At 44.4% G+C, this 27,149-nt stretch overlaps 2 protein-coding genes and 4 gene segments (V, D, J or C); 1 reads left to right on the top strand and 5 right to left on the bottom strand.

Annotated features, from left to right (window-relative positions):
- The first annotated feature begins 967 nt into the window (after positions 1-967).
- LOC124466447 lies at positions 968-1,551 on the top strand. The segment is given in 2 exon segments: positions 968-1,034; positions 1,141-1,551. Coding segments are annotated over 2 exon segments (420 nt in total).
- A 3,393-nt stretch (positions 1,552-4,944) lies between these two features.
- LOC124484846 (M1-specific T cell receptor beta chain-like) lies at positions 4,945-16,425 on the bottom strand. The gene is made up of 8 exons (XM_047045963.1): positions 16,360-16,425; positions 15,874-16,167; positions 12,166-12,178; positions 7,292-7,335; positions 6,243-6,599; positions 6,062-6,088; positions 5,827-5,933; positions 4,945-5,433 (listed from the first exon to the last, which is right to left on the bottom strand). The coding sequence occupies exons 1-8, from the start codon at positions 16,403-16,405 to the stop codon at positions 5,407-5,409; spliced, it is 915 nt and encodes a 304-aa protein (XP_046901919.1). The 5' UTR covers positions 16,406-16,425; the 3' UTR covers positions 4,945-5,406.
- On the bottom strand, positions 12,457-13,418 carry LOC124484837. The segment is given in 1 exon segment: positions 12,457-13,418. A coding segment is annotated over 1 exon segment (345 nt).
- Positions 13,547-15,605, bottom strand: LOC124484813. The segment is given in 3 exon segments: positions 13,547-13,768; positions 14,200-14,541; positions 14,696-15,605. Coding segments are annotated over 2 exon segments (351 nt in total).
- Positions 16,426-20,173: 3,748 nt separating the features above from the next.
- Positions 20,174-20,880, bottom strand: LOC124489029. The segment is given in 2 exon segments: positions 20,174-20,514; positions 20,806-20,880. Coding segments are annotated over 2 exon segments (393 nt in total).
- Positions 20,881-22,257: 1,377 nt separating this feature from the next.
- LOC124484723 lies at positions 22,258-25,837 on the bottom strand. Its single transcript, XM_047045794.1, has 5 exons — positions 25,585-25,837; positions 25,109-25,419; positions 24,214-24,376; positions 23,493-24,079; positions 22,258-23,329 (listed from the first exon to the last, which is right to left on the bottom strand). The coding sequence occupies exons 1-4, from the start codon at positions 25,718-25,720 to the stop codon at positions 23,688-23,690; spliced, it is 1,002 nt and encodes a 333-aa protein (XP_046901750.1). The 5' UTR covers positions 25,721-25,837; the 3' UTR covers positions 22,258-23,329; positions 23,493-23,687.
- Positions 25,838-27,149: the final 1,312 nt, after the last annotated feature.

The raw sequence follows: 27,149 nt of genomic DNA, 5'->3' as shown, positions 1-27,149 counted from the left end.
TTGAGCCAGCTTAAGTGACTTTCCTAATTTTCCTAACTGCATTTCCTGCGGCATGTTCCTAATAGAAAGCCACAACTGTTGGCGGGTCAGTGTGTTAATTAACATCTCCAATATTTAATGGACACAGACACAAACAAACACACACACACACAGGCACACACACACCCACACACACAGACAGACAGACACACACACACACACTAGACCGCTGCATCTGTCAAACATTTAGAGTGCTACAGGTGCTCTAGTCTAAATGGATGGAATCAGTTGCTTTTTTTGTTTGAATTTGTTCTGAGAATTTGAAGATCTTGTAAAACTAGCTTGCATCGTTCCATTTGACCTACCAGGGAAATTCAGTTTATTTTCTTGTTTTATCACTTTATATCAATACTTGTCAGGAACATACAGTAAGATACAAATTATCTTACAGTATACCGGCTCAGAATGACAGTCATTGCAATGTTTTTATCCTTTCGTTATTCTGTAATTATTGGGAAATAAAATAATATTTTGATTACTCTGTTTTGACATTGTTCTTTTGTTTTTAAGTGTCCACCTCTGTCTAGTATGTCGTTTTGGATAAAAGCATCTGAAAAATGAATGCAATTTAAATGCAATGTCATGTGTAGGGAGTCAGGTGGCTGAACAGTGAGGGAATCGGGCTGGTAATCTGAAGGTCGCCAGTTCGATTCCCAGCCGAACCAAATTACGTTGTGTCCTTGGGCAAGGCATTTCACCCTACTTGCCTCGGGGGGAATGTCCCTGTAGTTACTGTGCGTCGCTCTGGATAAGAGCGTCTGCTAAATGACTAAATGTAAATGAAATGTAAATGTATCTGCACCTGACCAATACTCCAACTACGTTTTAGAAGCGGTTAGAAGGGAGACCACCTGTCACCACTAGAGGTCCTGCGAGACCCAAAACCCAAATCTGTCCTGTTCCAGATAGTTTATTTCTAAATGCAACAGTCAGCCAGTCATTCAGTTCACCTGGACCAACTATGAAGTCTCTTCTCTGTTTCCTGCTGCTTAAATGTAAGAAAACACATCCTCTATAATAACCATACCAAGTAGAGTTTGTCTTAAATCCGCACCTCTCTCTCCAACAGTGTTACACTAACTCGTCCCTCTCCCCCTCCAGACATAGCGGGCATGGACGTCCAGCAGCATCCTCCCAGCCAGGTTCTGTCTCCTCTCTCCCCCGTGAAGGTCTCCTGCTCGGTCTCTGGCACCAGCGACCCCTACCTCTATTGGTACTGCTGGACCAGGGCAGACGGTATGAGGCTGGTCTTCACCTCGGTCACTGCTGGGTTTGTAGAGCCAGCCAGTAAGGACGGGTTTAGCGCCGTGCAGCCCGACAGCCAGACGATGGTTCTGCAGTCGTCCGGTGTGGCCCAGACAGAGCCCAGCATGTGGTTCTGTGCAGCCAGTACCCACAGCATAGCAGAGCAGGCTGGGAGCCATACAAAAACCCCAGTGTCATTACAGTCATGTACTGTACAGCTCTGTCTTCTGGACAGAACATGAAAGCCCCACACCTTCCTCCCACAAACACCACTGTCCCAAGGGATGAGGTGGATGGGTGTATTCTGTGCATTGAAACCAGTGTTATTAGCAGTGTAGAGTGTAGTACACTAGTACAGTGTCACAGATGGCTGTGTGACACTCTGGGTCGTGTAACACAACTGTCATCTCAGGAATGGAGCTGGAGGCCTCATCTCCCCTCATCTAATACTGTAATATGTTGTGTTCATTTAGGAGTCACTTTTATGCAAAGCAATATACTGGGAGGGATTTGAACCTGGGACCTCTGGATCTGTAATCAAATCTTCTAACTCCTTAGCTGTACCCATCCCCATCTGCCTCTCCCTGCCTCACCTTCCTTGACTCACCCTGCCTCTCCCTGCCCCCCATGTCTCACCGGCCCTGCCTCACCCTGTCTCACCCTGCCTCACCCTGCCTCACCCTGCCTCACCCTGTCTCACCCTGCCTCACCCTGCTTCACCCTCTCTCTCCCTGCTTCACCCTCTCTCTCCCTGCTTCACCCTGCCTCACCCTGTCTCTCCCTGCCTCACCTTATCTCTCCCTGCTTCACCCTGCCTCTCCCTGCCTCTCCCTGCCTCACCCTGCCTCACCCTGTCTCACCCTGCCTCACCCTGCTTCACCCTCTCTCACCCTGTCTCTCCCTGCCTCACCCTGCTTCACCCTCTCTCTCCCTGCTTCACCCTGTCTCACCCTGTCTCACCCTGTCTCTCCCTGCTTCACCCTGCCTCACCCTGTCTCACCATGCTGTAGTTGTTTCTGCACGAAGATAGTGGGTGGAGGAGCAGAGTTGCGTGGCTGCAGGTGTGTGTGTGTGCGGTGGTGGTGAGGTGCAAGGTCACACACACCCAAGGTTTCTGTGCACATGGGCCTGAGGCTACGCTGCACTCTGTGACCACTTCCTGGCCTTGGCTGGCGCTCGACAGGAAGAGAACATCTTCTTCCTGTTGTCAGGTGCGACTCTGTGCTTGATACACTACGACAGTCATGTGCATGGCAGTCTCAAAAATATGTAGATCACTAGCTGTTCTACAGATCAACATTCAATAGACAGATCAACATTCAATATACAGGTCAAAAATAATTGTGGAAGAAAAGCAAACTGTTCTTCATTACTGTAACACATTTTTTATTCTCATATTATCCTTGAATAACTCAGGAACCTAAACTGAAGGCACACTGTTAATGGAGACTGACTTTTTTTCTTCCAAAATTATTCAAATCAACATTCATCATACAGATCAACATTAGTTTATTTAAAGGCTAGATTCCTATTTCTTAAGACACTCTGTGGGACTTCATGCACCAGAGCAAGGTATTAAACTAGAGTGATGTCCATTGTTGGCAACAATCATTTTGTCTTTGACTATCAAATACAGTTAACCTAACATACCCTCTTTATAATATAAAGAGTTCATGTAATCAAAAGAAATATACACGGGACAGTGCAGATATTAGCCTGACTTATCCACCCCTGGCAAAATCTCTGAAAAGATTTGTTAGGACGCCATACAATGTGTTATGAATGTAAACAGGGTTTGAGAGAAATTCTATATCTTATCAAAGTATTTAGCGGCACCCTAAGTTATGTCATGGGACATGGGACAGCATGTCCTACAGGGCACGTTGTAGGGATGACTGGAGGGCAGCATTTCATTTTCTTCACTGGAATTGTTTGTCTCTCCATTGCCAGAGCACTTCATCATTGATACCCTGACATCGCGGTGTCAGGACAGTGACCTCTCTCTCAACGTCAGCAAGACCAAGGAGATGATTGTGGACTATAGGAGGCGGCAGAAGGAGGAGCATGCAGCCCTATACATCAACGGCTCCGAAGTGGAGAAGGTCAGCTGCTTCAGGTTCCTCGGGGTGAACATCAGCAATGACCTCCCCTGGTCTGGTCTCTTCTTCTTAAGGAGATTGATGAAGTTGGGCATGGACTCAGTCATCCTCACTAACTTTTACAGATGCACTTTAGAGAGCATTCTGACTGGTTGCATCACAGTGTGGTATGGGAGCTGTACAGATAGGGACCGCAAGGCCCTACGTAGTCCGGTCTGCTGAGTTCATCGTTGGCAGGAAGCTCCCAGCCCTACAGGACACCTACCACACACGATGCCTCAGGAAAGCAGGCAGGATCCTAAAAGACTGTTACCACCAATCCTTCAGTCTCTTTATCCCGTTGCCTTCTGGCGGGCGCTACCGTAGAATTCGGTCTCGCACTAGCAGACTGGACAATAGTTTCTATCCAAGGGTCATCAGGCTTCTGAATGGACACTGACATGGACATTGATACATGTATCACTGGTCACTTTACATTGATACATTTCTTTCTAGTCACGTAACACACTGTCATTTTCAGTTCATGATTGCACTACTAACTAAGCCCACTTGTCTTAGGTTAGTATAGGTCTTGTCTTAGGTTAGTTGGGTCTATAAGGTTAGTATAGGTCATTATGTGTATTAGAGGTCTAGTATATTGTATTGTATTGCATACTATTTTGTATATTTAGGAGGTTTATTATTATTAAATGTATATTGCGTATTGTTGCTTACGTTGTCTTGTCCCAAAGTTTTCAGTGCCCAGTATGACCTTGTGTTGTTCTGTGCATCTGACAATAAAAACTTGAAACTCATATTTTCTCACTTGGAAGGGCATTTAATTCATCTTTTCTTTTTGCTTTAGAAAGGAGCCTCAGGTTTATCCCATTGTAAGGACACCTACTGTAAATTGCACCACATCACATGTTATCCACTGACAGAGAACTTATCCATTAGAGGAGCACAAAATCAGGCAAGTTTTTCTCACCTGTAGGAGTAACCTATACAGCACTGCATACACACACACCCACCCTGAGTACACCAGTGGTACAGATCAAATATTCATTATACAAATGAATATTTATTTATTTGTGAACAGATTCCCATTCTTTAACTCATGTCATTTTCTTTTTAAGACTGCTAGGCGAAATGGAAAAGATATGTGGTGATGAAAACACAATACCCAAACTAAATGTCAGAGATCCGGTTTAGCTTAGTGGAAAAACTTAGACGAAGCCCCAGTGAGTAATCGTGCCTCGCACCATTTTGCAGCACTTTGCAGCGCTACCAGGAAACCGCATCGCCGTGTGGGCGCTGAGCAGGGCATGTTTCTCAGAAACGTAGTCACACATCAGAATGAGAACATCTGCTCTGAATATCCTGCTCTCAGGTGCACTTCCTGTGGAAATACTGTTATACAGCTTGGAACACAAGTTGAAGGAGTCCTACTTTCCTTCCAGTGGCCTTTGTATCAGTTTGAACACTCATTATTGAATTGAAAGTTTCACCCACTCTTCATTCATTTAAAACGGTATTATTGACTAAATGTCAGAATAACAATAATAATAACCATCACTCAAAATGTATGTTACAACTTTATTAACAATGAAATATCTGAATATGAATTATGTTAGCAGATGCAGCTGCTATGTTGAATACAAACATACACTATTATGGTTAATTCATTTCAAAAAGTTGGAGAACAAAAGTTTGTCTTCACAATGTTCTTTCAATACAGGCTTGAGGTTATTTCAGAAATCCCTATTAACAAAGCCCTCTTTACTCTGCAATCATTTCTATATACAGTACAAGCCAACTGTTATCACTTCTTTATGAACTGTGACATTTTAGGTTGACAAGCAGGTTTTATTTCTATTCACATTACATCTGCGCGTCTATAGACTGCAGAACACTAGTTGATCTGAAAAGATGGGTCATCTAGGGAGACAGAAATACTGCATATTATAATCCAACATCAGCAACACCACACCATCCAGACCATCACCATCACCATCCCGGTCAACACAGGTTTCCTGTTGTGGCCTCAGGTGAAATGCTTCCCAGATTTACCCTGTGGAGGAGAGAGGAGACAGGTGGCAGGCACACATCGTCTGTTGTTACTTTCAAAACATTACAGAACCTTTTATCAACTGCCTAGGAATGACAGAACAGAAATCATAATGATAATAATGTGTTGTTTAGAAGAAGACTGATGTAAGCGTAGTTAGGGGGATTCGAACCTCTTGATCTGCTGTTAAAATGCTCTGACCACTCAGCAAACCCATAAATGCATGCATATAGTTTCTAAAATAGTGTAGTAGTCATAATTTAGGCATTATATTATTAGTGTGCCCTTTATTGTCAAGGCAATATCAGGGCTCTTAAGCATACTATAGTATAGCATAAACTGTGTTGTGTTTCCATAGCTGTTGCAGGGCTGGAGTGGTTAGTGTAGAACAGTCACCTGGAGCTTCCACACAAACACGACCACAAAGAACCCATACAGGCTGCTTTTAGCGATGAAGACGATGTACGCCAGTTTAGCTGTCTGAGTGCTCTTCACGTAGTTCTCTGTGGAAAACAACACACTTCCATGAGTCTGGGTGGCAATGTGGTGTTACCATAGCAGAGTCAAAAATACAGTAGTCTACCTCTTTCACACAATTTGAGCTTGTTAAAAATATATGTGCGAAACATACCTGTTGTCATGCCTCCAGTTGACAGAGCTGTCAAAGACAAACAAAAGCCAACCTTTGATACAGTAACATTCACCATCATATTACATTAAATATATTTGCCACAATAACACACAATACACAGTACCATTACGTTCAGCCTTTAGATATATTTTTAAGATCTCAAGTCATTCGTTTAACGTACCTTTATCTCCCATAATGGAAGCTGGACAGGGTTTTTCTTCTGTACCATCAAAGAAGAGGACAGTACAGTTGAACTGATTGGTGTCTGTGTACCACTCTCCGGCAGGCACTCTCAAGCGGCTGGTGATGCTGTACCTCTCCGTTACGTTGTCCCACACGGCCGAGTGGTCCGTCCCCACTCCATCGGTTACATTCACGCCATTGATCGTCCAGGACACGCTGACGTGATCCGGGTAGAAGCCGGTGGCCACGCACACCAGGGTCTTCTTGTTTTTGTTGTCTTTGGCATCCTTACACTCGTGTTTGGAGGGGGGCAGAATACTGACCTTGGTCGGAGCTTTGACTGGTATATTGGGATCTGCAATGAGGGAATACAACATTTTCAACGTCGAATAAGCACATTCTGTTACGCCAAACGTTTTTGGGGAGAAAAAAAAGGAGCATTACATTTATTTTCTAACATTTCACTTACCGAGCACTGTTAGCTTAGTCCCCCCTCCGAAGTAAGCAGGATAAGTACTGGAGCACACCACATTTGCACCAGCAGATAACTAGCCTACCCGTTTTCTACGGCTGTTCAGATTATTCTCGAATGATCACATTCTTACCATGTCTAGGAAACTAACGCTATATTATCTTTCACATTCTAACACTCACCATTCATTTGAGACATAGGCTGATTAATAGATGGTTCCAGAATCTCTCGTTAATGGGAATTCATACATCTCACAGCCAAAGTAACATTCTAACATTTCACTTACCGAGCACTGTTAGCTTAGTCCCCCCTCCGAAGTAAGCAGGATAAGTACTGGAGCACACCACATTTGCACCAGCAGATAACTAGCCTACCCGTTTTCTACGGCTGTTCAGATTATTCTCGAATGATCACATTCTTACCATGTCTAGGAAACTAACGCTATATTATCTTTCACATTCTAACACTCACCATTCATTTGAGACATAGGCTGATTAATAGATGGTTCCAGAATCTCTCGTTAATGGGAATTCATACATCTCACAGCCAAAGTAACATTCTAACATTTCACTTACCGAGCACTGTTAGCTTAGTCCCCCCTCCGAAGTAAGCAGGATAACTACCGGAGCACACCACATGCGCACCAGCAGAAAACTAAAGGCCTGTTCCCGATTGTTACGGTTGTTCAGAAAACATTATTCTCGAATAATCACATTCATACCATGTGTAGGAAACTATAGGGTCTATTACTCTTTCACATAATTTAACACCGACCCTTCATTTGAGACATTAATAGACGGTTCCAGAATCTCTCGTTAATGGGAATTCAAATATCTCACAGCCACAGTTCATAAATACACAAATCGTTTCTCACCTAGGACCGTGAGTTTGGTCCCGCCGGCAAAGAAAGCAGGGTCGTAGTTCACACTGATAAACGGCTACAGTAAAACACTTTCCGTCCTCTGTTCCTCCACATGCTCGTCCGCGTGCTCTTATTGTAATATAATTTCTCACTATTCCACACAACTGATAGAACCTCACATTTTACATTTTGATTCATAATCTGACTAACAACAACGATCAGCTGTATTGTTTTCCTGATTGAAGGACAAATGTTTTCCACAAATATTTAACAAAAAGGATATTAGTAACCCTCCCAACTTCTATCAGCCTTATTCGATCACCGCAAAAGGCTACAGTAAGCTATCCCTGAGACATTTATGAGAAAATTAAGTCGTTTTTGTCCATGTCTTACCTAAGACGGTGAGTTTGGTTCCTTTCCCAAAATAAGCCTCATTGAAACCCACAGTCGCTATAACGGAGATATCAACTCATTGTGTACCAGGATCTGGGCATAGAGCCAACTCTAGCACATAATCACCGCAAAACCCAATATGATGGCAGAGCACAGGCAGTGCTTCCTATAGTTTATAAATCCTACAAGACTTTGACATTTATTTTTACAGTTTCAAAATGCAACATCCGTATGTCATTTCAACCAAATAAATGGTCGTAATCAGCTAAAGGTTTGTACAATAGTGATTATGCCAAGACTGTTACCTTATCGGAGAGCTTTACACACATATCATAACAATTTACAGCATCTTTTCTTACCTAAAACTGTAAGTTTCGTTCCAGCTCCAAAGTATGCCTGGGAGTACGAGCACAGAGTGTCTACGCTGTTACAAAAACCATCTTTACAAATTGTCCTGATGTCACTCTACCTTTAGAAAACGTTCTCAGTCTTTGTGACTCTCTGAGGGACAAGATCCATGAGATCAGAGTATGATCTGACAGAAGTCAGCCTTCCTTTACTGCAATTTATACATTTGTAAATTTATATTTAATTTGGTAAATGTTTGTGTTGTTGTTGCAGTTTTTTTTGTATCTAGCAATCCCCATGTCACAATCTATCAGTCAACCTGCTTCCAGATTGTCACAACATATTGTTATTATACAACACAAAGGAGTCCAATTTACATATTTTAATCATACTATCCTGTGTTGGCTGTGAACAGGATTGACAGGAAATCTGGTCTCACCTAGGACAGTCAGCCTGGTTCCTCCACCAAAGTAAGCTTCTCTACCAGAGTCACAGCTCTCCAGACCTCAACTCTAATTCACCCATCTCTCCCAGCTGCCTTCCTCTCTCTACAGTACATTTGATCCCGTTTGCATTTTAATCATGTTATTCTCTTGACAGACTCCTACAACACCACGATACAGTACAACCACTGCCAAACACAAACGGATACAAACTGAAATGCTAATTTTTCAACAGAAATATTTAGCTATGTTTGGGTATTTCAGCTCACCTACTGTATACCTGTAGTTAAAACCCACATATTTTGTAAGGATTACTCACCCAGAACCGTCAGTTTTGTGCCTTGACCAAAGTAGGCTTCATAATTGGCACAGTGCACAAGCTTAACATCAAAAAGTGCCAAGTGGAAATCTTCAAGCATCCTTCACCATACAGTATCAGTCCCCCACATCGCAGTTCAACTACTCCAAACAAAGAGACATTGTGCAGTTTCTTACCCAAAACGGTCAGTTTGGTTCCAGCTCCAAAGTATGCTGGGTTGGCATTGTACACACTGGTGGAGTTTAGCATAATATGCTAACTATGCCCCGTCTTCTCTAACTTCCTGTCCTACTACAGTCCCATCCCTAACTCCACACTAACAAGCCCCTGACAGACATGGGAAATAAGGACAAATGTTTTCAAGCATTTTCAACATATTTACCTAAAACTGTGAGTTTGGTTCCGTTGCCAAAGAAGGCTGGTTGATTGGTCACAGTGTTTTCACACCAACCCATTAGTGGAACTTTTGACAGAACCCAACATCTCTCATGACAACTTCATTATTCTTTCCAGTGTTTTAGATTAATTACAGTGTTGTGACTTTGAAGGACCTGAACTTACCTAAAACAGTGAGTTTTGTTCCATTCCCAAAGTAGGCTTGACTTCCAGTGTCACATTGAAAACGTCCTCTTCCAAAAAGGCCCAGGTCACTCCAAAATCAATACTTGGCTGGATGTTTCAAGACTGTTGGTATCTACGACCAACTGAAAAAATGTATTTGTTCATTACAAACAGAAGTAGATGTTGTGAGACAGAAGGGATACAAACACTTGTACCTGTCTGATAGAATCTCCAACAATTCTGCAGATTATTCCAAATATTCACTTTTAAAGTTTATTTTATAAATGTCAGAGGTCTTAGTTGTTGTAGGCTCCCTGGTCACTAAGCAAGTCCATGCATCCGTCCGCCCCAGGCCGCTGCAGCGCTCTCCTCTATAGAAGTTGATGGCAGGAGGTTTTTGTACGGCGGCTCAATAGGAATATATCACCGTGGCCCCCTGTCCCCACGGTGTTAAACCATCACACAAAAACACAGTTTCTCTCTTTTGCAACAGTATCACTCCTCCCTACCCCCCTCCTCTCCACACTCTTCCATATCAACCCCTCCATCTCTCTGAGGCCGCCGCTGAGAGCAGGTGCGCTGGCAGGAGCCTCTGAGGTGAGAGACACCTCTGCATGGACTGCTTCTATTTCTGTGAGTGCTAAGAAAAGCAACAGAGAGGAGGGGAGAACAAGGGAGGAGAATAGGAGGGGAGGAGAGGATAGGGTAGGACAGGGGAGGTGGGGGGAGAAGACGAGGAGGGGAGGAGGGAAGGAGGGAAGGACAAAGGGTAAAGGGAAGGAGGAGAGGAAAGGGGGAGGAGAGAAGGGAAGGGAGGGAGGATAGGGGAGGATGGAGGGAGAGTAAGAGAGGAGGAAGGAAGGAGGAGGAGGGGAGGACAGGTACATGTTGTGTGTTTCTTTTCCTGCTACAAAGGAATTGACAGCTGTCACCCTGTTAACACCCCCACCACCCTGGTACAGCTTACATCCAACAATAGGACCACATACAGTACACAGTACTAAATCATACTGAAACATTCCATTGTTTTGGTTGGTATCAATTGTATAAACACTACCGGTACTGCCTGACAGAGACATGGTATGGTTATAAGTTGCTTAGAAATCCATTCCAATCCGAGTATTTAGATGTTATCTCAGATGTTTTACCTTTACAAAACAGTGTGTGGATCGTTCAGATGCTTTTTTAGTATCTCAAGCAGATTTTTCTAGTTGTAGACTACATCCTTTGGTCTCTCTAATGGAATAAAAAGCCTCATACAGTCCAATCAAATCCAGATCAAAAGTTATTCATATTACTGACCCTGAACCTGTTTGTATTCTCAAGTTGAACAGGCCCTCTAAAACGGACCCCTCTGAGAGGTGAGAAGGGAACCAGGAAGAGGAGGAACAGCTGAATTTCAACGCTTTTATCAAAAGCAGTTTTAACCTGTGGCTTCTTGACCTGCAGACAAATGCTCAACTTCGGAACTACAGTATATCCTGTCATATAAAACTCTATAAACATATCAAAAACGTTTTTCATGTAATTACATACTTCTCCCATAGAGGTCAGTCTATGATCATGATTGAGATGTTTTCTGACGTGAATCTAGTTGAGCTGACAGTTGAGACAGCTGGTTCACTGACGTGTTGCTAAGAGACTGTAGCGTGCCCCTCTCCAGCATGTACTGAGGGCCTGTTCCTGTTCAGGTAAACACCTGTGCTATCAGACCTGTCACCTGTCATTAGAGTGAGAAGTCGAAGTTTGATATGAAAATTGATGGGAAGGTTTTTACATAGAAATTACATAGCAACATAACGATGTAATCAGAATGTTACTTTTTAGAATGACAGCTCTGTCTTCATACATCCTCCCCCCCTCCCATCCTCCTCCCCCACTTCTCCCTCCTCTCCCCCCACCTAGCGCACCCATCCTTCCTGTCCCCTCCTCCTCCCCCCCCCCCCCCCCCACACACACACACTCCACGGTGTGGTTTCTAGGTTGTTGTCGCACCATGTGGTTGCTCTGAGTCAGCGTGCCAGTTCTGGAGGCACAGAGATACACCGCAGAGTCCTGCCCTTCCAGCTGTCTGATCTCCAGGGAGGAGTAAGTCAGGTTAGGACGAGACATGGCATATCTGGGTCCAGCCTCCACCGTTGACACATTCTTGCCCATGGAGGAAGCAAGCATGCGCATCTGGCTGCCTGTTTGTCGGTACCAGAACATGTAGTAAAAGTTGCTGTCATCGTGTTCACAGTCCAGAGTCACGGACTCTGCTTGACGTAGCGCTGCGTGTCGGGGCCTCTGCTGAACATTCACAGCTGAGCAGAACTCTGGGAAATGAAATAACGTATATAATGTATATCTGAACACACTTTTTAGATGGGCACATAACCCGCTGTGTGTGAGAAGAGGGTTGCTATTACCGGTAGTGAGGTGGAGAGCTACTAACACACAGAGCAGCTCCATGGTGTCAGAGAGAGAGAGAACGTCCAGGTCTCTGTTCCCCAGCCCTGCTCTGCCTCCTTCCTGCATCCTCACTGCCTCCCCATGCCTAGAGGGAGGTTGTCTACTGACATCACCAGGAAACTGATACACACGGGAGGGGGGAGGGGTGTGTGTGTGTGGGGGGGGGGTCATGTGGTCACACCTCAGAGATGGGAAATTCAGACGTTGCTGGATTTTAGCAAAGTTGTGTGTAAAAATGTGTGTGAAAAAAGATGTGTGTTGATTTAGCAGAGCCTTTCATCCAAAGCAATATTTGGCAAAATTGCCTCTAAGTGGTTGCAATTGTGGTTCTGTGCCCAAATGTTCTGCCCCTGAGCTATACCCATCCTCATGCCCTACCACTGAGCTATACTGAGTGAAAATGATTAATACAAGTAGGTTCCACTAGACTCCTTTCTGTTCTCCACCAACAATGTCTTTACTCCTCCCCCGGTAATGAAAATGATGTATCAGTATAAGTATGTATATAAGTATGACTCGTGGATCCTCTAGAGGGGCTAGTTCATGCTGTCACATCAGTTTTTGTTGACATTGTTGACAATACTGAGGTGGCTGTAACCCATTTGCCTCCTATGCTGGCCCAACAACCTCAAAATCTTCTCCTCCTCTATCACAATGAAACGCCCCTCAGAAAGTTCCCAGCTAAACATACAGACAAACGCGCCGCCAACACACCGTTACACCAGCCCGCTCACTAACAAAACCAGAAGAGCCACAACACCTTCCTGCACATCTCTGATCAGCCTTTCATGTCATCCTAATGTCATTAGCTTCAGATGATGTATTTGCATGGCTCCCAGTCTACTTGGCAGCACTGTGACTGGCAGCACAGAGGTAGGTGCTGCTGTCATCCGGAGACAGCTCTGATATCCGCAGGGTGAAGCTGTTGCTGGACGTGTCGATAGAGGGCTGGAGGTGGCCCTCGGGAGTCTCGTACTCCTTGGTGAGGAACTCTATCGGAGCCCCGGAGCCAGCCTGGCGGTACCATAGCATGGTGTAGCTGCTCATGCTGAAGCCGGGACCCACGCTGCACTGCAGGGTCACCTGGTCGGTCTGCCCAGCGTGGAGGACAATCTGTCTGGGTGCCTGGAGGACCGTGGGGCCTGAACCCTCACCTACACAACACCAGAGAAGAAGAAACAGCATTCAGGAGATCAGGTATAACAGATGTGGAGGATGGAAAAACATTCTCGAATCTGTGGATGAAATATGATTTCAGCATTTCCAGTTTAGTATGCAGTACTGTGTATGCTCCATTAACAAAGTTGTGTTAATTGTTTTGTTTGGAAAAGTACCAGAACATTCCTTTCCTGCACTCACATGAGTAGATCAGAGTCAGAAGAAGTCCCAGGACTGTGACTAGCATGTTGCTGTTAACCACTTCCCCTGCTGAATGATGTTACATCCACATCACGGTCTCACCAGTTCACAGTAAACCAACCGGCAGGTCACGTGACCAATAGTCGGTGTTGCTTGGAGACTAGCTCTTGCTTTGTGGTGCCCTGTGGCTCTTGTGTCTGGTGCAGTGAGGTGATGGATCAGTGACATGAATGTAGTAATGCAGGGTCTTGCTGTGTTAGGGTCTGAGGGTTGGTGCTTGGTAGGGGTACTGTTGGACATGAATCTGAGGATAGGCCTAAAGGTTAGAGTATGTGACTGCAGGTCAAGAGGTTGCAGGTTCAAATACCTTCTGTACGTTGCGTTGGATAGAAACACCTGCTGGATTAATATGTTACATGACATGCTCAGTTATAAAGGGAAAAGGAAGAGAGGTACAGAGGTTAGAAAGACTAAATGAGTTAGAACTGGCTCCAGCGTAAAGTTACGACCACTCAGCAGGCTCTCCCTCACTCCTCATGGGAACACAAGATTCATTTCAGTTTGTTGTCGGGAAAAGTTGTGAACAAAACTAATGTGAGTTAACTCCAAGTATTTTAATATGATATCGATATAACATAATTCACACTGAGAATACAACTTTGCCTATCCCTCCACAGAAACGTCTAAAACAAAACAACCAAACTCCCTAACAACAGTGAGGTGGTTTTCCTGTGTGACTGAGCGCACCAGGGTTTTGGTGAGGCGGTGGCATCAAGCCACATCACTGTGTACTGGCAGCACAGAAATACACGGCCGAGTCTGCAGGAGCTGCGCGGGGGAGGAGGAGCGCTCCTCTCAGGGTGTCCTCTCTGGTGAGCTGGAAGCTCTCCTGGAACTGACCCTCGTAGCTGGGCTCGGAGGAGGCATAACCGTACCCGATGAGGGTCATATCCCGAGAGACAGGTCGCTGCTGGTACCACAGCATGACCAACAAGCTGTTGTCGTCATGGCTACACAAGATTTCTACGCTGGCGTTCTCTGTAACCATGACAGACGGAGACTGCTGGAAGGTCACGCTCTTCACAGCACCTACGGAGATAACAGGATGAACACAGAGAAGGAGACAAACAGGACATGGAGAGAGAAAGCAATGTATTCTACCAGCATACCTTTTAATAAAGGTTTGTCCTGGCCTCTCTTGAAGCAATAAGTCAGAGCTTTGGTAGCCTGAGAAAAAGCTTACATGGAAATAAGATGAAGAAACCGAGACATCTCAGAACAATCATGGCCACGAGGGCATCAGCAGGTCTGGAGACTCACAGTTAGACACTTCTGCTGTCTGTAGAGAGACTCACAGCTAGACACTTCTGCTGTATGTAGAGAGACTCACAGTTAGACACTTCTGCTGTATGTAGAGACTCACAGTTAGACACCTCTGCTGTCTGTAGAGACTCACAGTTAGACACCTCTGCTGTCTGTAGAGAGACTCACAGTTAGACACCTCTGCTGTCTGTAGAGAGACTCACAGTCACCAGATAGAGATGTTTAATCCTTAACCACATACTCCACATGACAGCATCTGGGCTCCCTCTATTGTCGTTGACACGTTATTGTTGTACTACACTAATGATAATAACTTACATTTACTGTGCCTTTCAAGACACCCAAGGGCACATTTCACATAGTAAGGCAACAGTAATGTTGTCCTTGAAATGTTATTGTTGCACTACCATGTAATATGGTTGAGATGTTATTGTTGCTTGTACTATGTAATATAGTTGAGAAGGTTTTGTTGCTTGTACTATGTAATATAGTTGAGATGGTTTTGTTGCTTGTACTATGTAATATAGTTGAGATGGTATTGGTGATTGGACTATGTCATATTGTACTTGAGATATCCTGTAGTGTCCTGTAGTGGATATATATTATTGTTGAACTGAGATGTTACTTTGCATTGTGCCTGGTAAATACAGACTGTTCCTTGACTAACCCCTGAAATGAAGTTAGAATACTGTAATTCAGATCCTTGATCTGCTGTTAGGGTTAAATTTAGGGTCTAAATGTAGTGTTTATATGTCATTTTGGATTAAAGCATCTGCTGAATGAATAACGTGTGAAGTAACACAGATACATGACCCATGTTGTCCTGTTCCTCATGGCTACAGAAAGTCATCATCCAAGAGGATTTGTCCATGGTTGGTTTCTGCCCAAACATGTACTGGCTTTAAGTCAGAATAAAAATAAATCAACTTTTTTCCCCCTCCGGAGGTAGATAAGGTAACTGCCTACTTAGGAAGACGCATTCTTTCCCACCACCAGTGAGCAGGCTGGGCCATGAACAGCAGGTGTCAGAGCCTCCTGGCAGCCTCCCAGGGAGGGATATTGTCTCAGAGCTCCGTGACTCTGCAGCACCGTGCTGACTGGCAGCGCACAGATACACCGCCTCGTCAGTACTGCGCACCGCCTTCACGGCCAGAGACCACATCTTTTTCTCCGAGCTTGACACTCCAAAGCCAGAATCAAACCCAGGTTCGTAGCTCGGAGACCCAGCTACGAGAGTAGCCATCAGCACGGGCTCCTTCCCTCTCTGCTGCCTGTACCACAACATGTAGGGATGGTCTGTGTTGTTCTGATAACAGTGCATCTCCACCGAGGCGTCAGGCTGGCTGGAGATGTAGCCTGGCCACTGGGTGATCAGCACAGTCTGGCTCCAACCTGAGGAGAACCAGGAGTTAGACACTCAGAACCGGAGGTAGATGAGAACCAGAAGTTAGACACTCAGAACCGAAGGTAGATGAGAACCAGGAGTTTGGTCCAAGTGAGTCTCAAACTTCTTCTGTCTCAAGCACAAGACAAAGAATGAGGTAATTCAGTGTTGTAAAGGCAGAGGGTGAATGCTTGTTGTACCTGTGTGCCAGAGGGCAAAGACACTGATGGTGAGGGCTGGGAACATGTTGACTCAGTCAGAGACAAACACAGTAAACACTGACAAGTACAGAACACAACAGGCAGGAAATAACATAATCAGTTCAACCACAACAGTAAAACACGTCACTTCCTGAATAAAAATGATACAGAGGAGCTGCCCACATACACCAAATACTAGCGAACATTTATGAAAAGAACACTTTCATCATGCTCCGCAAGTGCACTAGTCAGTCCTCCTGAAACCAACATCATAGAAGGGGTTTATGTTGAGGAAGTGGGGCATCTTTAACAGTGCCCTCGACTGACTGCACAGGAGGACTATAGTGAGCCTTGAGATGTGTGCGTGTACACGGCCCTGGAGGCTGATGTTGGCTGTGGTTTAAGGCTGGAGAGGGTACAGCATGCCCAGAAGAGGCAAGACGAGAGGCAGCTGGGCAAGACTCCACCATGGGCTCCTATAGCCGCTAGCAAACAGTATTGCCTAGCGCATTGAGCGAGATCAGAACCACAATTTCCCACACAAAAGACCACGCACGAATACATTGAGCTAAAAGCCACGCACCATTGGTTAAGCTTCATCAATCTTTGCCATTAAACTAAACCTAAAACCTAAATCGTTTCATCCTAAAATAACCATATGTTCACGGATACAAGTTTGGACCAGTTGAGTTTTTGTTAAGGGAAGTGGAGGATTGGTTTCACAGTGGTCGTTGCTGTTCAAAAATAAACACCGCTGTCCTTTACTGAGGCGTTTGAAATGAGCAACAAGCCGCTGGAAGTAGTCGTCCCGGCCATGGATAACCGCTTATCGACGTCCTTTTCCATGATGTGCTCCGAGTAGAAGAGTCTGCCAAGGAATTGGAGTTCTCCTATCACAGATTGCTGGTACCAGTAAATACAATCAGCGCCTGTCTGCTTGTGATTGCAGCGTAGCTCGACATTCTCTCCAGGGTCACTAATTAAAGCGTGTGGGATCTGGTACACCTTGCTAGTCACGGAGGAACAACCTGGGACATAAATAATGATCATATACGTCTTTCAGATTAACATTACTCATGCAGTGAGTTACTATGAAAGTGTATCTAAAACTGTTGTCTTCAAATGTGTAGTGTTGCTTATGTTGTTTACCTGTAGCCAGGAGAAAAGAGAAGACAAGAAGGACGAGAAGGCCAGCTTTAGACATTGTCATGGCTGATGGATGTGAACATGACATTCAGTCCTATTTGTACACATAGCTGGATGTTGGCACTGGGATTATGGAAGCAAATCGTGACCAAAATTCAAATGAAAATGCATTTCCAGAAATGCATTTTCATTTTAAGAATGTGGCTGCATTATTTGACTCATAAATCAAATTAGTATTCAATCATCCTATTTGCATTTTCATTTTCTTCTTTAAGACTGCTCATTCTTTCCCTTAATTAAAATGAAAACGAAAAAGACATTTGAAATTTAATTTTCAAAATATGCCCCAGCAAATAGATACCAAAATTCAATTTGAAATGTAAAATTTGAAAATGAAAATGCATTTCCAGAAATGCATTTTCATTTTAAGAACGTGGCTGCAAAATCGTGACCACAATTCAAATTCAAATGCATTACCAGAATTGCATTTTCATTTTCAAGAACGTGGCTGCAAAATCGTGACCACAATTCAAATTCAAATGCATTTCCAGAAATGCATTTTCATTTTAAGAACGTGGCTGCAAAATCGTGACCATAATTCAAATTCAAATGTATTTCCAGAAATGCATTTTCATTTTAAGAATGTGGCTGCATTATTTGACTCATAAATCAAATTAGTACTGATTAGTACTGAGCGGACATTACATTTTCATTTTCATGTTCTGCCCGCAAAGAACTGCCCATAATTCGAAAACGAAAATGCATTCTGAGCGGCGCAGTAGAGTGACGTCAGTAAACCTCTCTTAAGTCCTGGAACGGCTGGATGCTGTGGAGCCTCAAATGGGACGGGGACGACCAACCATCCACATCCCGTTCGAGTCCATCGAAAACTATTTATTAAATGGTTTAAAAATAAAGGACATAGCGGAGCTGTTGTCGGCCACCAGACCATCCGTCGGAGGATGCAAAGCAACGGATTTATGGAGCTAGAAAGCTGACAAAAGTACCTGAATTTGAATATGAAAGATCTGAAATATTTGTGTGTTGAATTTCATAAAACTTAAATATATTGCTGTTGAATATATAATATCTGAATTATTTGTATGCCAAATTTAATACAACTGAATTATTTTGATCCAAAAATAAAACATTCTAAAATTCAGATTGCAGGAATTCAGATTCTTGAAATTCAGATTGAGGAAATTCAAATTCAGATTGCGGAAATTCAGATTTTGTCTGAACCAGGCCAAAGGTGAAACAGCTTGCTTTCACAGGAAAAAGTAGACCATTTAATAAATAGTTTTCGATGGACTCGAACGGGATGTGGATGGTTGGTCGTCCCCGTCCCATTTGAGGCTCCACAGCATCCAGCCGTTCCAGGACTGAAGAGAGGTTTACTATGGCAACCTCATTAATGTGTACGTCTGTGACGGCAGAGTATGCAGCCAAGCTCTCTGTGACTTGTTCTACTCGGTCACGGGCATCAGACTCAGATATATTATTAGTTTCTACCAGCTCAGCTAATTCTATCAGTGTCTGCACAATTTGAGGGAGCGCCATGATCTATGATGCGTCCTCTAAAGACCCGGCAATTCAATCAATTTCCAGGCACATTTGTCATGTAATGCAATGCGTATGTGCACACCGCCCCCTACCGAACAAGATGGGTAGCTCGGTCAGCAGGGAGCTGAAGAAGAGCGGCTACTGACGTCACTCTACTGCGCCGCTCAGAATGCATTTTCGTTTTCGAATTATGGGCAGTTCTTTGCGGGCAGAACATGAAAATGAAAATGCAATGTCCGCTCAGTACTAATCAGTACTAATTTGATTTATGAGTCAAATAATGCAGCCACATTCTTAAAATGAAAATGCATTTCTGGAAATACATTTGAATTTGAATTGTGGTCACGATTTTGCAGCCACGTTCTAAAAATGAAAATGCATTTCTGGAAATGCATTTGAATTTGAATTGTGGTCACGATTTTGCAGCCACGTTCTTGAAAATGAAAATGCAATTCTGGAAATGCATTTGAATTTGAATTGTGGTCACGATTTTGCAGCCACGTTCTTAAAATGAAAATGCATTTCTGGAAATGCATTTTCATTTTCAAATTTTACATTTCAAATTGAATTTTGGTATCTATTTGCTGGGGCATATTTTGAAAATTAAATTTCAAATGTCTTTTTCGTTTTCATTTTAATTAAGGGAAAGAATGAGCAGTCTTAAAGAAGAAAATGAAAATGCAAATAGGATGATTGAATACTAATTTGATTTATGAGTCAAATAATGCAGCCACATTCTTAAAATGAAAATGCATTTCTGGAAATGCATTTTCATTTGAATTTTGGTCACGATTTGCTTCCATACTGGGATGTCATGAAAAAACTTGGGGCTGTGCCTGCCCCCTTCTGGTAACTACTTTTTGTATATGTTGAAAACGGATTATTTAAATCTGCAATGCTGTCTCTTACCTATGTTTCTTTTTATTCATTATTACACACATTCTCTCTGTTAGTTAGCAGACTGCTGGACACCATGTTGAGTTATTTAGGTATGTAGCCCATGCTGTGTTCATCGTGAAAGACTAAACTGACTCCACCACACTATCAGTGCAGTTTTAGAACGGTGGTGGCTTGTCAGGCATGTGGCTTTGGCACTGACTTTTTGTCACAGAGGAAACAGAGATGTAACACTGTTCTGACTCGCTGCACAGAAATACACAGCGCTGTCATCCGCGGCCATGTTGGAGATGACCAGGGCGGCCTTGCCCTTAGAGTGGCCCGTTATGTTGAAGCGTCCTGAGTGGAATTTCTTCTCCAGGTTTGCGTTTTCATAGTGTAGCAACCCAACCAGCTCCATGGTCCCCTGGCCATCTCTTTGTTGGTACCACAGCATGTAAGGGTAGCTGTTGTCGCCGTGGTGACAATCGAGCCGTGTCTGCTGGCGTTCAGGCGTCACCAGAAGATGCTGAGGGGTCTGCTGGATGATGAGGGCTGAGAGCACTTCCTCTGCAAGAGACACAGAGACAACACCAGCTGAGAGGGCCAGGGTGGAGAGACACAGAGACAACACCAGCTGAGAGGGCCAGGGTGGAGAGACACAGAGACAACACCAGCTGAGAGGGCCAGGGCGGAGAGACACAGAGACAACACCAGCTGAGAGGGCCAGGGCAAACAGACACAAAGACAACACCAGCTGAGAGGGCCAGGGCGGAGAGACACAGAGACAACACCAGCTGAGAGGGCCAGGGTGGAGAGACACTTCCCTGGACAGAAAGGGGATGTTTCTGTCACACTTACCTGTAAAGTAGAGGGACAGGGAAATAAACACAGAGAGAAAGACTGAGAACATTGTGTGACTTCAGAGACAGCTAGATGTATTTGAGCTTTATGAATTCAGTTGAACGGTTTTCCGTTGTCATTAACTGATGAGTGGGTGGTAGACAGACGGCTGCTGTCTCCATCTGGGTTCAGCAGTCGGCTGGTGTTTAATGTGGGAAGGGAAGATGAGAGAGGGGGAGGAGAGAGGGGGAGGAGATAAGGGAAGAGGAGGGGCAGTAGAGGGGGGAGGAGTAGGGGGAGGACTGAGGTTTTGTGTAACGTGGAGAGAGGAGCTGCCTCACCGTGCTCTACCCACAGCACAGTAGTACACGGCCCTGTCCTCAGCTCTCACTGCAGACGCCTCCAGGAAGCCCTCGGCCTCAGCGTCACCTGACATGGTGAAGGGTTCTGGAGCGTCTTCTGTGTTCTGGAACATACTTTCTAGAAACATCTGCTTGAAGGTCAGAAAGCCCAGGAGCTGAAGCCCCTGCCCAGACCCCTGCCTGTACCAGTACATTTTATCGTATTTTTTATCATGGTGGCTGCAGGTGAGGTTGATGGCATCTCCTAGCTTCACAACGAGTCCCCGTGGCGACTGTTGAACGAAGTTGGTTGAGAAGCCGGATGCCGTGGCGATCCAGAAGAGAGGGAGGACAGCTCCCAACAGTTCTAATCCGGTACCAGTCCTGACCGTGGGACATGACACAGAACCTCCCCCTGGGACCCCCAGTCTCCAGACACAGGCCACCACAAGAGCTGTAGTCATGGTGATTGTCAGCTTCACAGATAGGGGAGTAGATCAGAAACACAACTAAACTCAGTTTCATCTTTAAACTTTTTGACGTGGGAGGAGCTAAGGGACCTAAACTCTATTGGATCTTCATACTTCCTGGTGTGGGAGAGAGTTATAGCTGCTACAGCGTCACAGCTAGTGTTGTGCTACTGCTCTCTACTGGATGTGTTAAATTACTGTGTTGCTAAGAAGGAAGTGATGTTCCAAGGTAGACATAACATTACAGAATACTGTGAGTTAATTTAGCTGACCAAACAAGTTGACCAGTGGTAATGTGTGGTTGTGGTGAAGCACTGAGCCAGACTAATGAAAGAGAAGGTAAGCCAAAGGTTTTTTAATAGCCCCTTTTGGGGTAAAACAAAAACAGTACTAAGGAAAATGAGAACTATGTCGGCGTGTCTCTTCGGTCTCCACGGGTCGTAGCCTCTGGCCCGCCTGCCTCAAGCGTTAGGGTGCTTCTCTCCTTGGGGCGAGTCTATGTAGCATAGAACATGTCCACATCAACCACCATATCACCCCTTTTTGTCCCCTTTTGTACTCACCAGGAGTGGGGTAGATGTGCAACAGGTGTGCTTCGTTGAGGCTTTGCGTCGGTAACGAGGCCAACATGCTGCCAGGACCATGGTTGACAAGGCCCCCTTGTCACAGTGTGTGTATTCAGATCTCCATTTGATGTGTTTATAAAATAAATTAATTATGAATAAATTATTTATCCTTTATTTAGTAAAGCCAACTGACGGTGGGCCCCAGGCCTCTTTTTAAAAAGTGGACACACAATTTAAAAAAAACTTGAATACAGCAAACAGAGTTCCAAAACGTAAACAGCCTTCTGCGGCCATAGGAACAAGAAGAGCAGACATTATGATCTGCCACTTGCAATACACAAGCAAACCTACACCAGCTACCCTACACTAGCTAACCTACACTAGCTAACCTACACCAACTAACATACACTGCTTCATGGTTCTTATTGGTGAAGACAGGATATGATATCCCTAGTGATGCTTTCTGTCTCTATCTCTTTTTCTTCAACTCACTCTATCTCTGTCACTCCGCCCCTCTCTCTGTCTCCCTCTTTCTCTCTCCTCTGAGTTCAGGACTGTTATTGTGGTTTGATACAGGTGTACTGAAGGGCCTGTTGATCACTGAAAGGTTTTTGTAGAGCGGAGCTGAGCTCTGTACCACTGTGTCATATAAGCTGCACAGAAATATCGTCCATCATCTTTAGGTTGCCTCAGTTTGAAGAGATGAAGGTAGGCTTCTTTCTCACCATCTCCACTCACATCGAAGATGTCCTGATACGGAGACTCAACGGTAATAGTTTTGTAATAAACAAACCCTATAAGTTTCAGGGCAGTGTCTCCCACTGAGCGCTGGTACCAGAGTATAGTGTAGTAATCAGGAATCTTATGACGGCAGCTCAGTTGGATCTTCTCTTCTGGCTTCCACAGGAGAGTACATTTACATTTACATTTAGTCATTTAGCAGACGCTCTTATCCAGAGCGACTTACAGTAAGTACAGGGACATTCCCCCGAGGCAAGTAGGGTGAAGTGCCTTGCCCAAGGACACAACGTCATTTGGCACAGCCGGGAATCGAACTGGCCACCTTCAGATTACTAGCCCGATTCCCTAACCGCTCAACAACCTGACTCTCATGTCAGTAGTAGAGTAGAGGGAGTCTGGTTCACCTCTTGACTGAGTGACACTCCTGTGGAGAGAGAAGGAGAGGGTATTACTGTAATAATGATTTATACGATCCTTAACATTTGCCATGCAGATTTTGTTATTTCTGTAAAACTACAACACTACAGTTTAAAGGCATTTTAGTAGCAGCGTCAATGTGTAATGTCCTGTGAGGTCAGCAGGCTTACCTGTGATCCAGAACAAAGGAACAGAGAAGATAGTGAGAAGTCTGATCATGGTGACCATCAGTGCTGAGCCTGGAGGACCAACTGAGGACTTAGCATCACTTACTGGAGTTGTAGCAGGAACAGGAAATGATGTAATCCGACTGTGCTGATATGATGTTGCTGGATCTAATTCAGACCTCAGATGCAGGTGTTTCACTATGACACACAAACCACTCTTGGAGGAGAGAGGAGGGTTTTTGTAGAGAACAGAGGGGATCTGCAGCACTGTGCTTTGCTAGCAGCACAGTAATAAACTGCACTATCTTCAGACATAGACAGGCTTCTAATAGACAGAAAGCCCTTCTTGGTTCCACTCCCACTGAAATCACCCGTCATTGTAAAATATTTGTTGTATGAACCCTCATATGTGGGACTCTGAAAGTAAATATATCCAATGAGTGTGAGCGCTGTGTCCCCTGGTTTCTGGAAGTACCAGAGCATCACTCTGTAGTCAGCCTGGTCGTGGGTGCAGACGAGCTGCACAGTATCTCCATCTCTGCTGAGGAGATCAGAGGGAGTCTGGTGGACCTCCACAGTCTGACACACACCTGGACAGACAGAGAGAAGATATTACCACCACATGGACACACAAGACATCAAAACACTTTATTACAATATAGAAATCGTTCACATTTAGCATATATACACAGTAATGTCTCTGAGAGGAATATATAACATTTACCGGTCAGGATGAAGAAAATCACTGTGCCTCTGAGACATGTAATCATGTTGACTCCCAGTCCAGAAATGTTCAGGGACTCTGAGGAGCTCTGAGCTCTGGTTGATCCAGAACAAGACTTCACCCCCAGTCTGGTGCTGGAGGACTTGTTGAGCTGTAACTCCACCTACAGGACAGATGACAGATGTATATTTGTGATGACGATACCCATCTCCTCATTTCACACACGTTATCTAGGTTTTCATTGAACATCTTTAATCTAAAGCATCTCATCCAGGTGGTTATTTGAACCTGGGATTTCATGATCTGCATTCAATTGCTCAACCACTGAGACATATCAAGTCTTTACACTTGTTTGGTTTTTACATTCAGTGTGGACAAGTCGGTTAAAAACATTATAACTGTAAAACCATTTGGGTGAGGGTGGAATTATTTACAGAAGTATATTCTTATTGCTGGTTGATGCTACACTATTGTCAAGCCACCTATCTGTGTAGCAGACAGAGGCGTGAAGAACGACTGTTTTCCCAATGCAGACTCTTAAAAGTCCAGAATTATGAACGCAAATGTGTGAAATCTCTATATGTAATTATAAGGAATGTCACAGGTGACCAATAAACACCAGTTGAAAGCAATGTCATGGTTAATTTATGCCCAGTGCACGGTCTCAAAAACAACTTTCACATTCAAAGCACCCCCTACAGACTAACATCTTTAACTACCCATCATGCATCGCATCCTCTCAAAGTAGGAACCCTCAAACGAAGTAACATCTGTAGTTGTGATGACGATATCCACCTCCTCTGAGTACATTACTGTTATTGTGGTTTGATACAGGTGTGAAGAAGGGCTTGTTGATCTCTCAAAGGTTTTTGTAGAGCGGAGCTGAGCTCTTTACCACTGTGTAGCTGGCTGCACAGAAATATTGTCCATCATCTTCAGGTTGCCTCAGTTTGAGGAAATGAAGGTAGGCTAGTTTCGCACCATCTCCAGTCACATTGAACATGCCCTGATATGGAGACTCAACAGTGGGACTTTTGTATGAAACATACGCTATTAGTTTCAGAGCAGTGTCTCCCACTGAGCGCTGGTACCAGAGAATCATGTAGTAACTTGGAATGTTATGACTGCAGCTCAGTTGAATCTTCGCTCCTGGCTTCCCCAGGAGAGTAGAGGGAGTTTGGTTCACCTCTTGACTGAGTGACACTCCTGTGGAGTGAGAAGGAGAGTGTATGACTGTAATAATGATTTTTACAATTCTTAAAATTTGCCATACAGATTTGATTATTCCTGTAAAACTACAACACTACAGTTTAAAGGTATTTTTTTGTAGCAGCGTTGCAGTGTAATGTCCTTTAAGGTCAGCAGGCTTACCTGTAATCCAGAACAAAGGAACAGAGAAGATAGTGAGAAGTCTGATCATGGTGACCATCAGTGCTGAGCCTGGAGGACCAACTGAGGACTTAACATCACTTAGTGGAGTTGGAGCAGGAACAGGAAGTGATGTCATCCGACTGTGCTGATAAGATGTTGCTGGATCTAATTCAGACCTCAGATGCAGGTGTTTCACTCTGACACACAAACCACTCCTGGATGAGAGATGAGGGTTTTTGTAGAGAACAGAGGGGATCTGTAGCACTGTGCATAGCTGGCAGCACAGTAATAAACTGCACTGTGGCTGTTTACACTCAGTTTCTTAATGACAAGAGAGGCATTCTTTGCCTTGTCACCACCGAGATTCCCAACGAAATTGAAGTGTTCTTCATTGGAACCTTCAATGTTTGGAGTCCCATAATTCAAATACCCGATGAGTGTGAGCGCTGTGTCCCCTGGTTTCTGGAAGTACCAGAGCATCACTCTGTAGTCAGTCTGGCCGTGGGTGCAGACGAGCTGCACAGTATCTCCATCTCTGCTGAGGAGATCAGAGGGAGTCTGGTGGACATCCACTGTCTGACACACACCTGGACAGACAGAGAGAAGATATTACCACCACATGGACACACAAGACATAGAAACACTTTATTACTCTCTAGAAATCATTCACATTTAGCACATCTAAACAGTCTTGACTCTGAGAGGAATTTATAACATTTACCGGTCAGGATGAAGAAAATCACTGTGCCTATGAGACATGTGATCATGTTGACTCTCAGTCCAGAAATGTTCAGGGACTCTGAGGAGCTCTGGAGTGATATAGAACAAGACTTCACCCCCAGTCTGCTGCTGGAGGACTTGTTGAGCTGTAGCTCTACCTACAGGACAGATGACAGATGTATATTTGTGATGACGATACCCATTCCTCATTACACACACATTATCTAGGTTTTCATTGAACATCTTTAATCCAAAGCACCGCATTCAGGAGATATTTGAACCTGGGATCTCTTGACCTACATTGACGTGCTCTACCAATGAGCCATGTCACCTCTTTACACTAGTCTGGTTAAAACTTAATTGGGGAAGTGTTAGGAAAAAAAGGTTATAAGGTAACAACTGTAAAACTATTTGGGTTAGCATGCAATTATTTACCTCAGTTTATTATTTATTACTTGTTGATGCTACACTATCTCCAGTTGAACTACCCAGCCATGGGGCAGACAAAGAGGAAAGAATGTGTCACGACCCCATCCCCTTGAGCATGTTTTCCCTGTCTGTCTGTCTGGTTTGTTCTTCTGTTACGTCCCTGAACGTACCCCGTTCTGGTTGCCGGGCAACGAGTGCAAGGCGGGATCTTGAATCTGCTCTCACCTGTTCCTCATCAGCAATCAACATAATCCCCTCCCATGGCTTCTTCTACCACTAGGTGTGTTCGACATGGACTGACTTCATGCAGCACTGCAGCCAGCTACAGGCGGCTGACTTGAAACAGTGAATTCTGGTTAAACTTTTTGTCCGACTTGAGACGGCGCCGAGGCTAGGTCCCTGTGACGTAGCCATCA

The sequence above is a fragment of the Hypomesus transpacificus genome, chromosome 3 (genome assembly GCF_021917145.1).
Source record: "Hypomesus transpacificus isolate Combined female chromosome 3, fHypTra1, whole genome shotgun sequence".
NCBI classification, from domain to species: Eukaryota; Metazoa; Chordata; class Actinopteri; order Osmeriformes; family Osmeridae; genus Hypomesus; species Hypomesus transpacificus.
The sequence above is the reverse complement of the archived record's forward strand: the minus strand, read 5'-3'. Positions and strand labels throughout refer to the sequence as shown.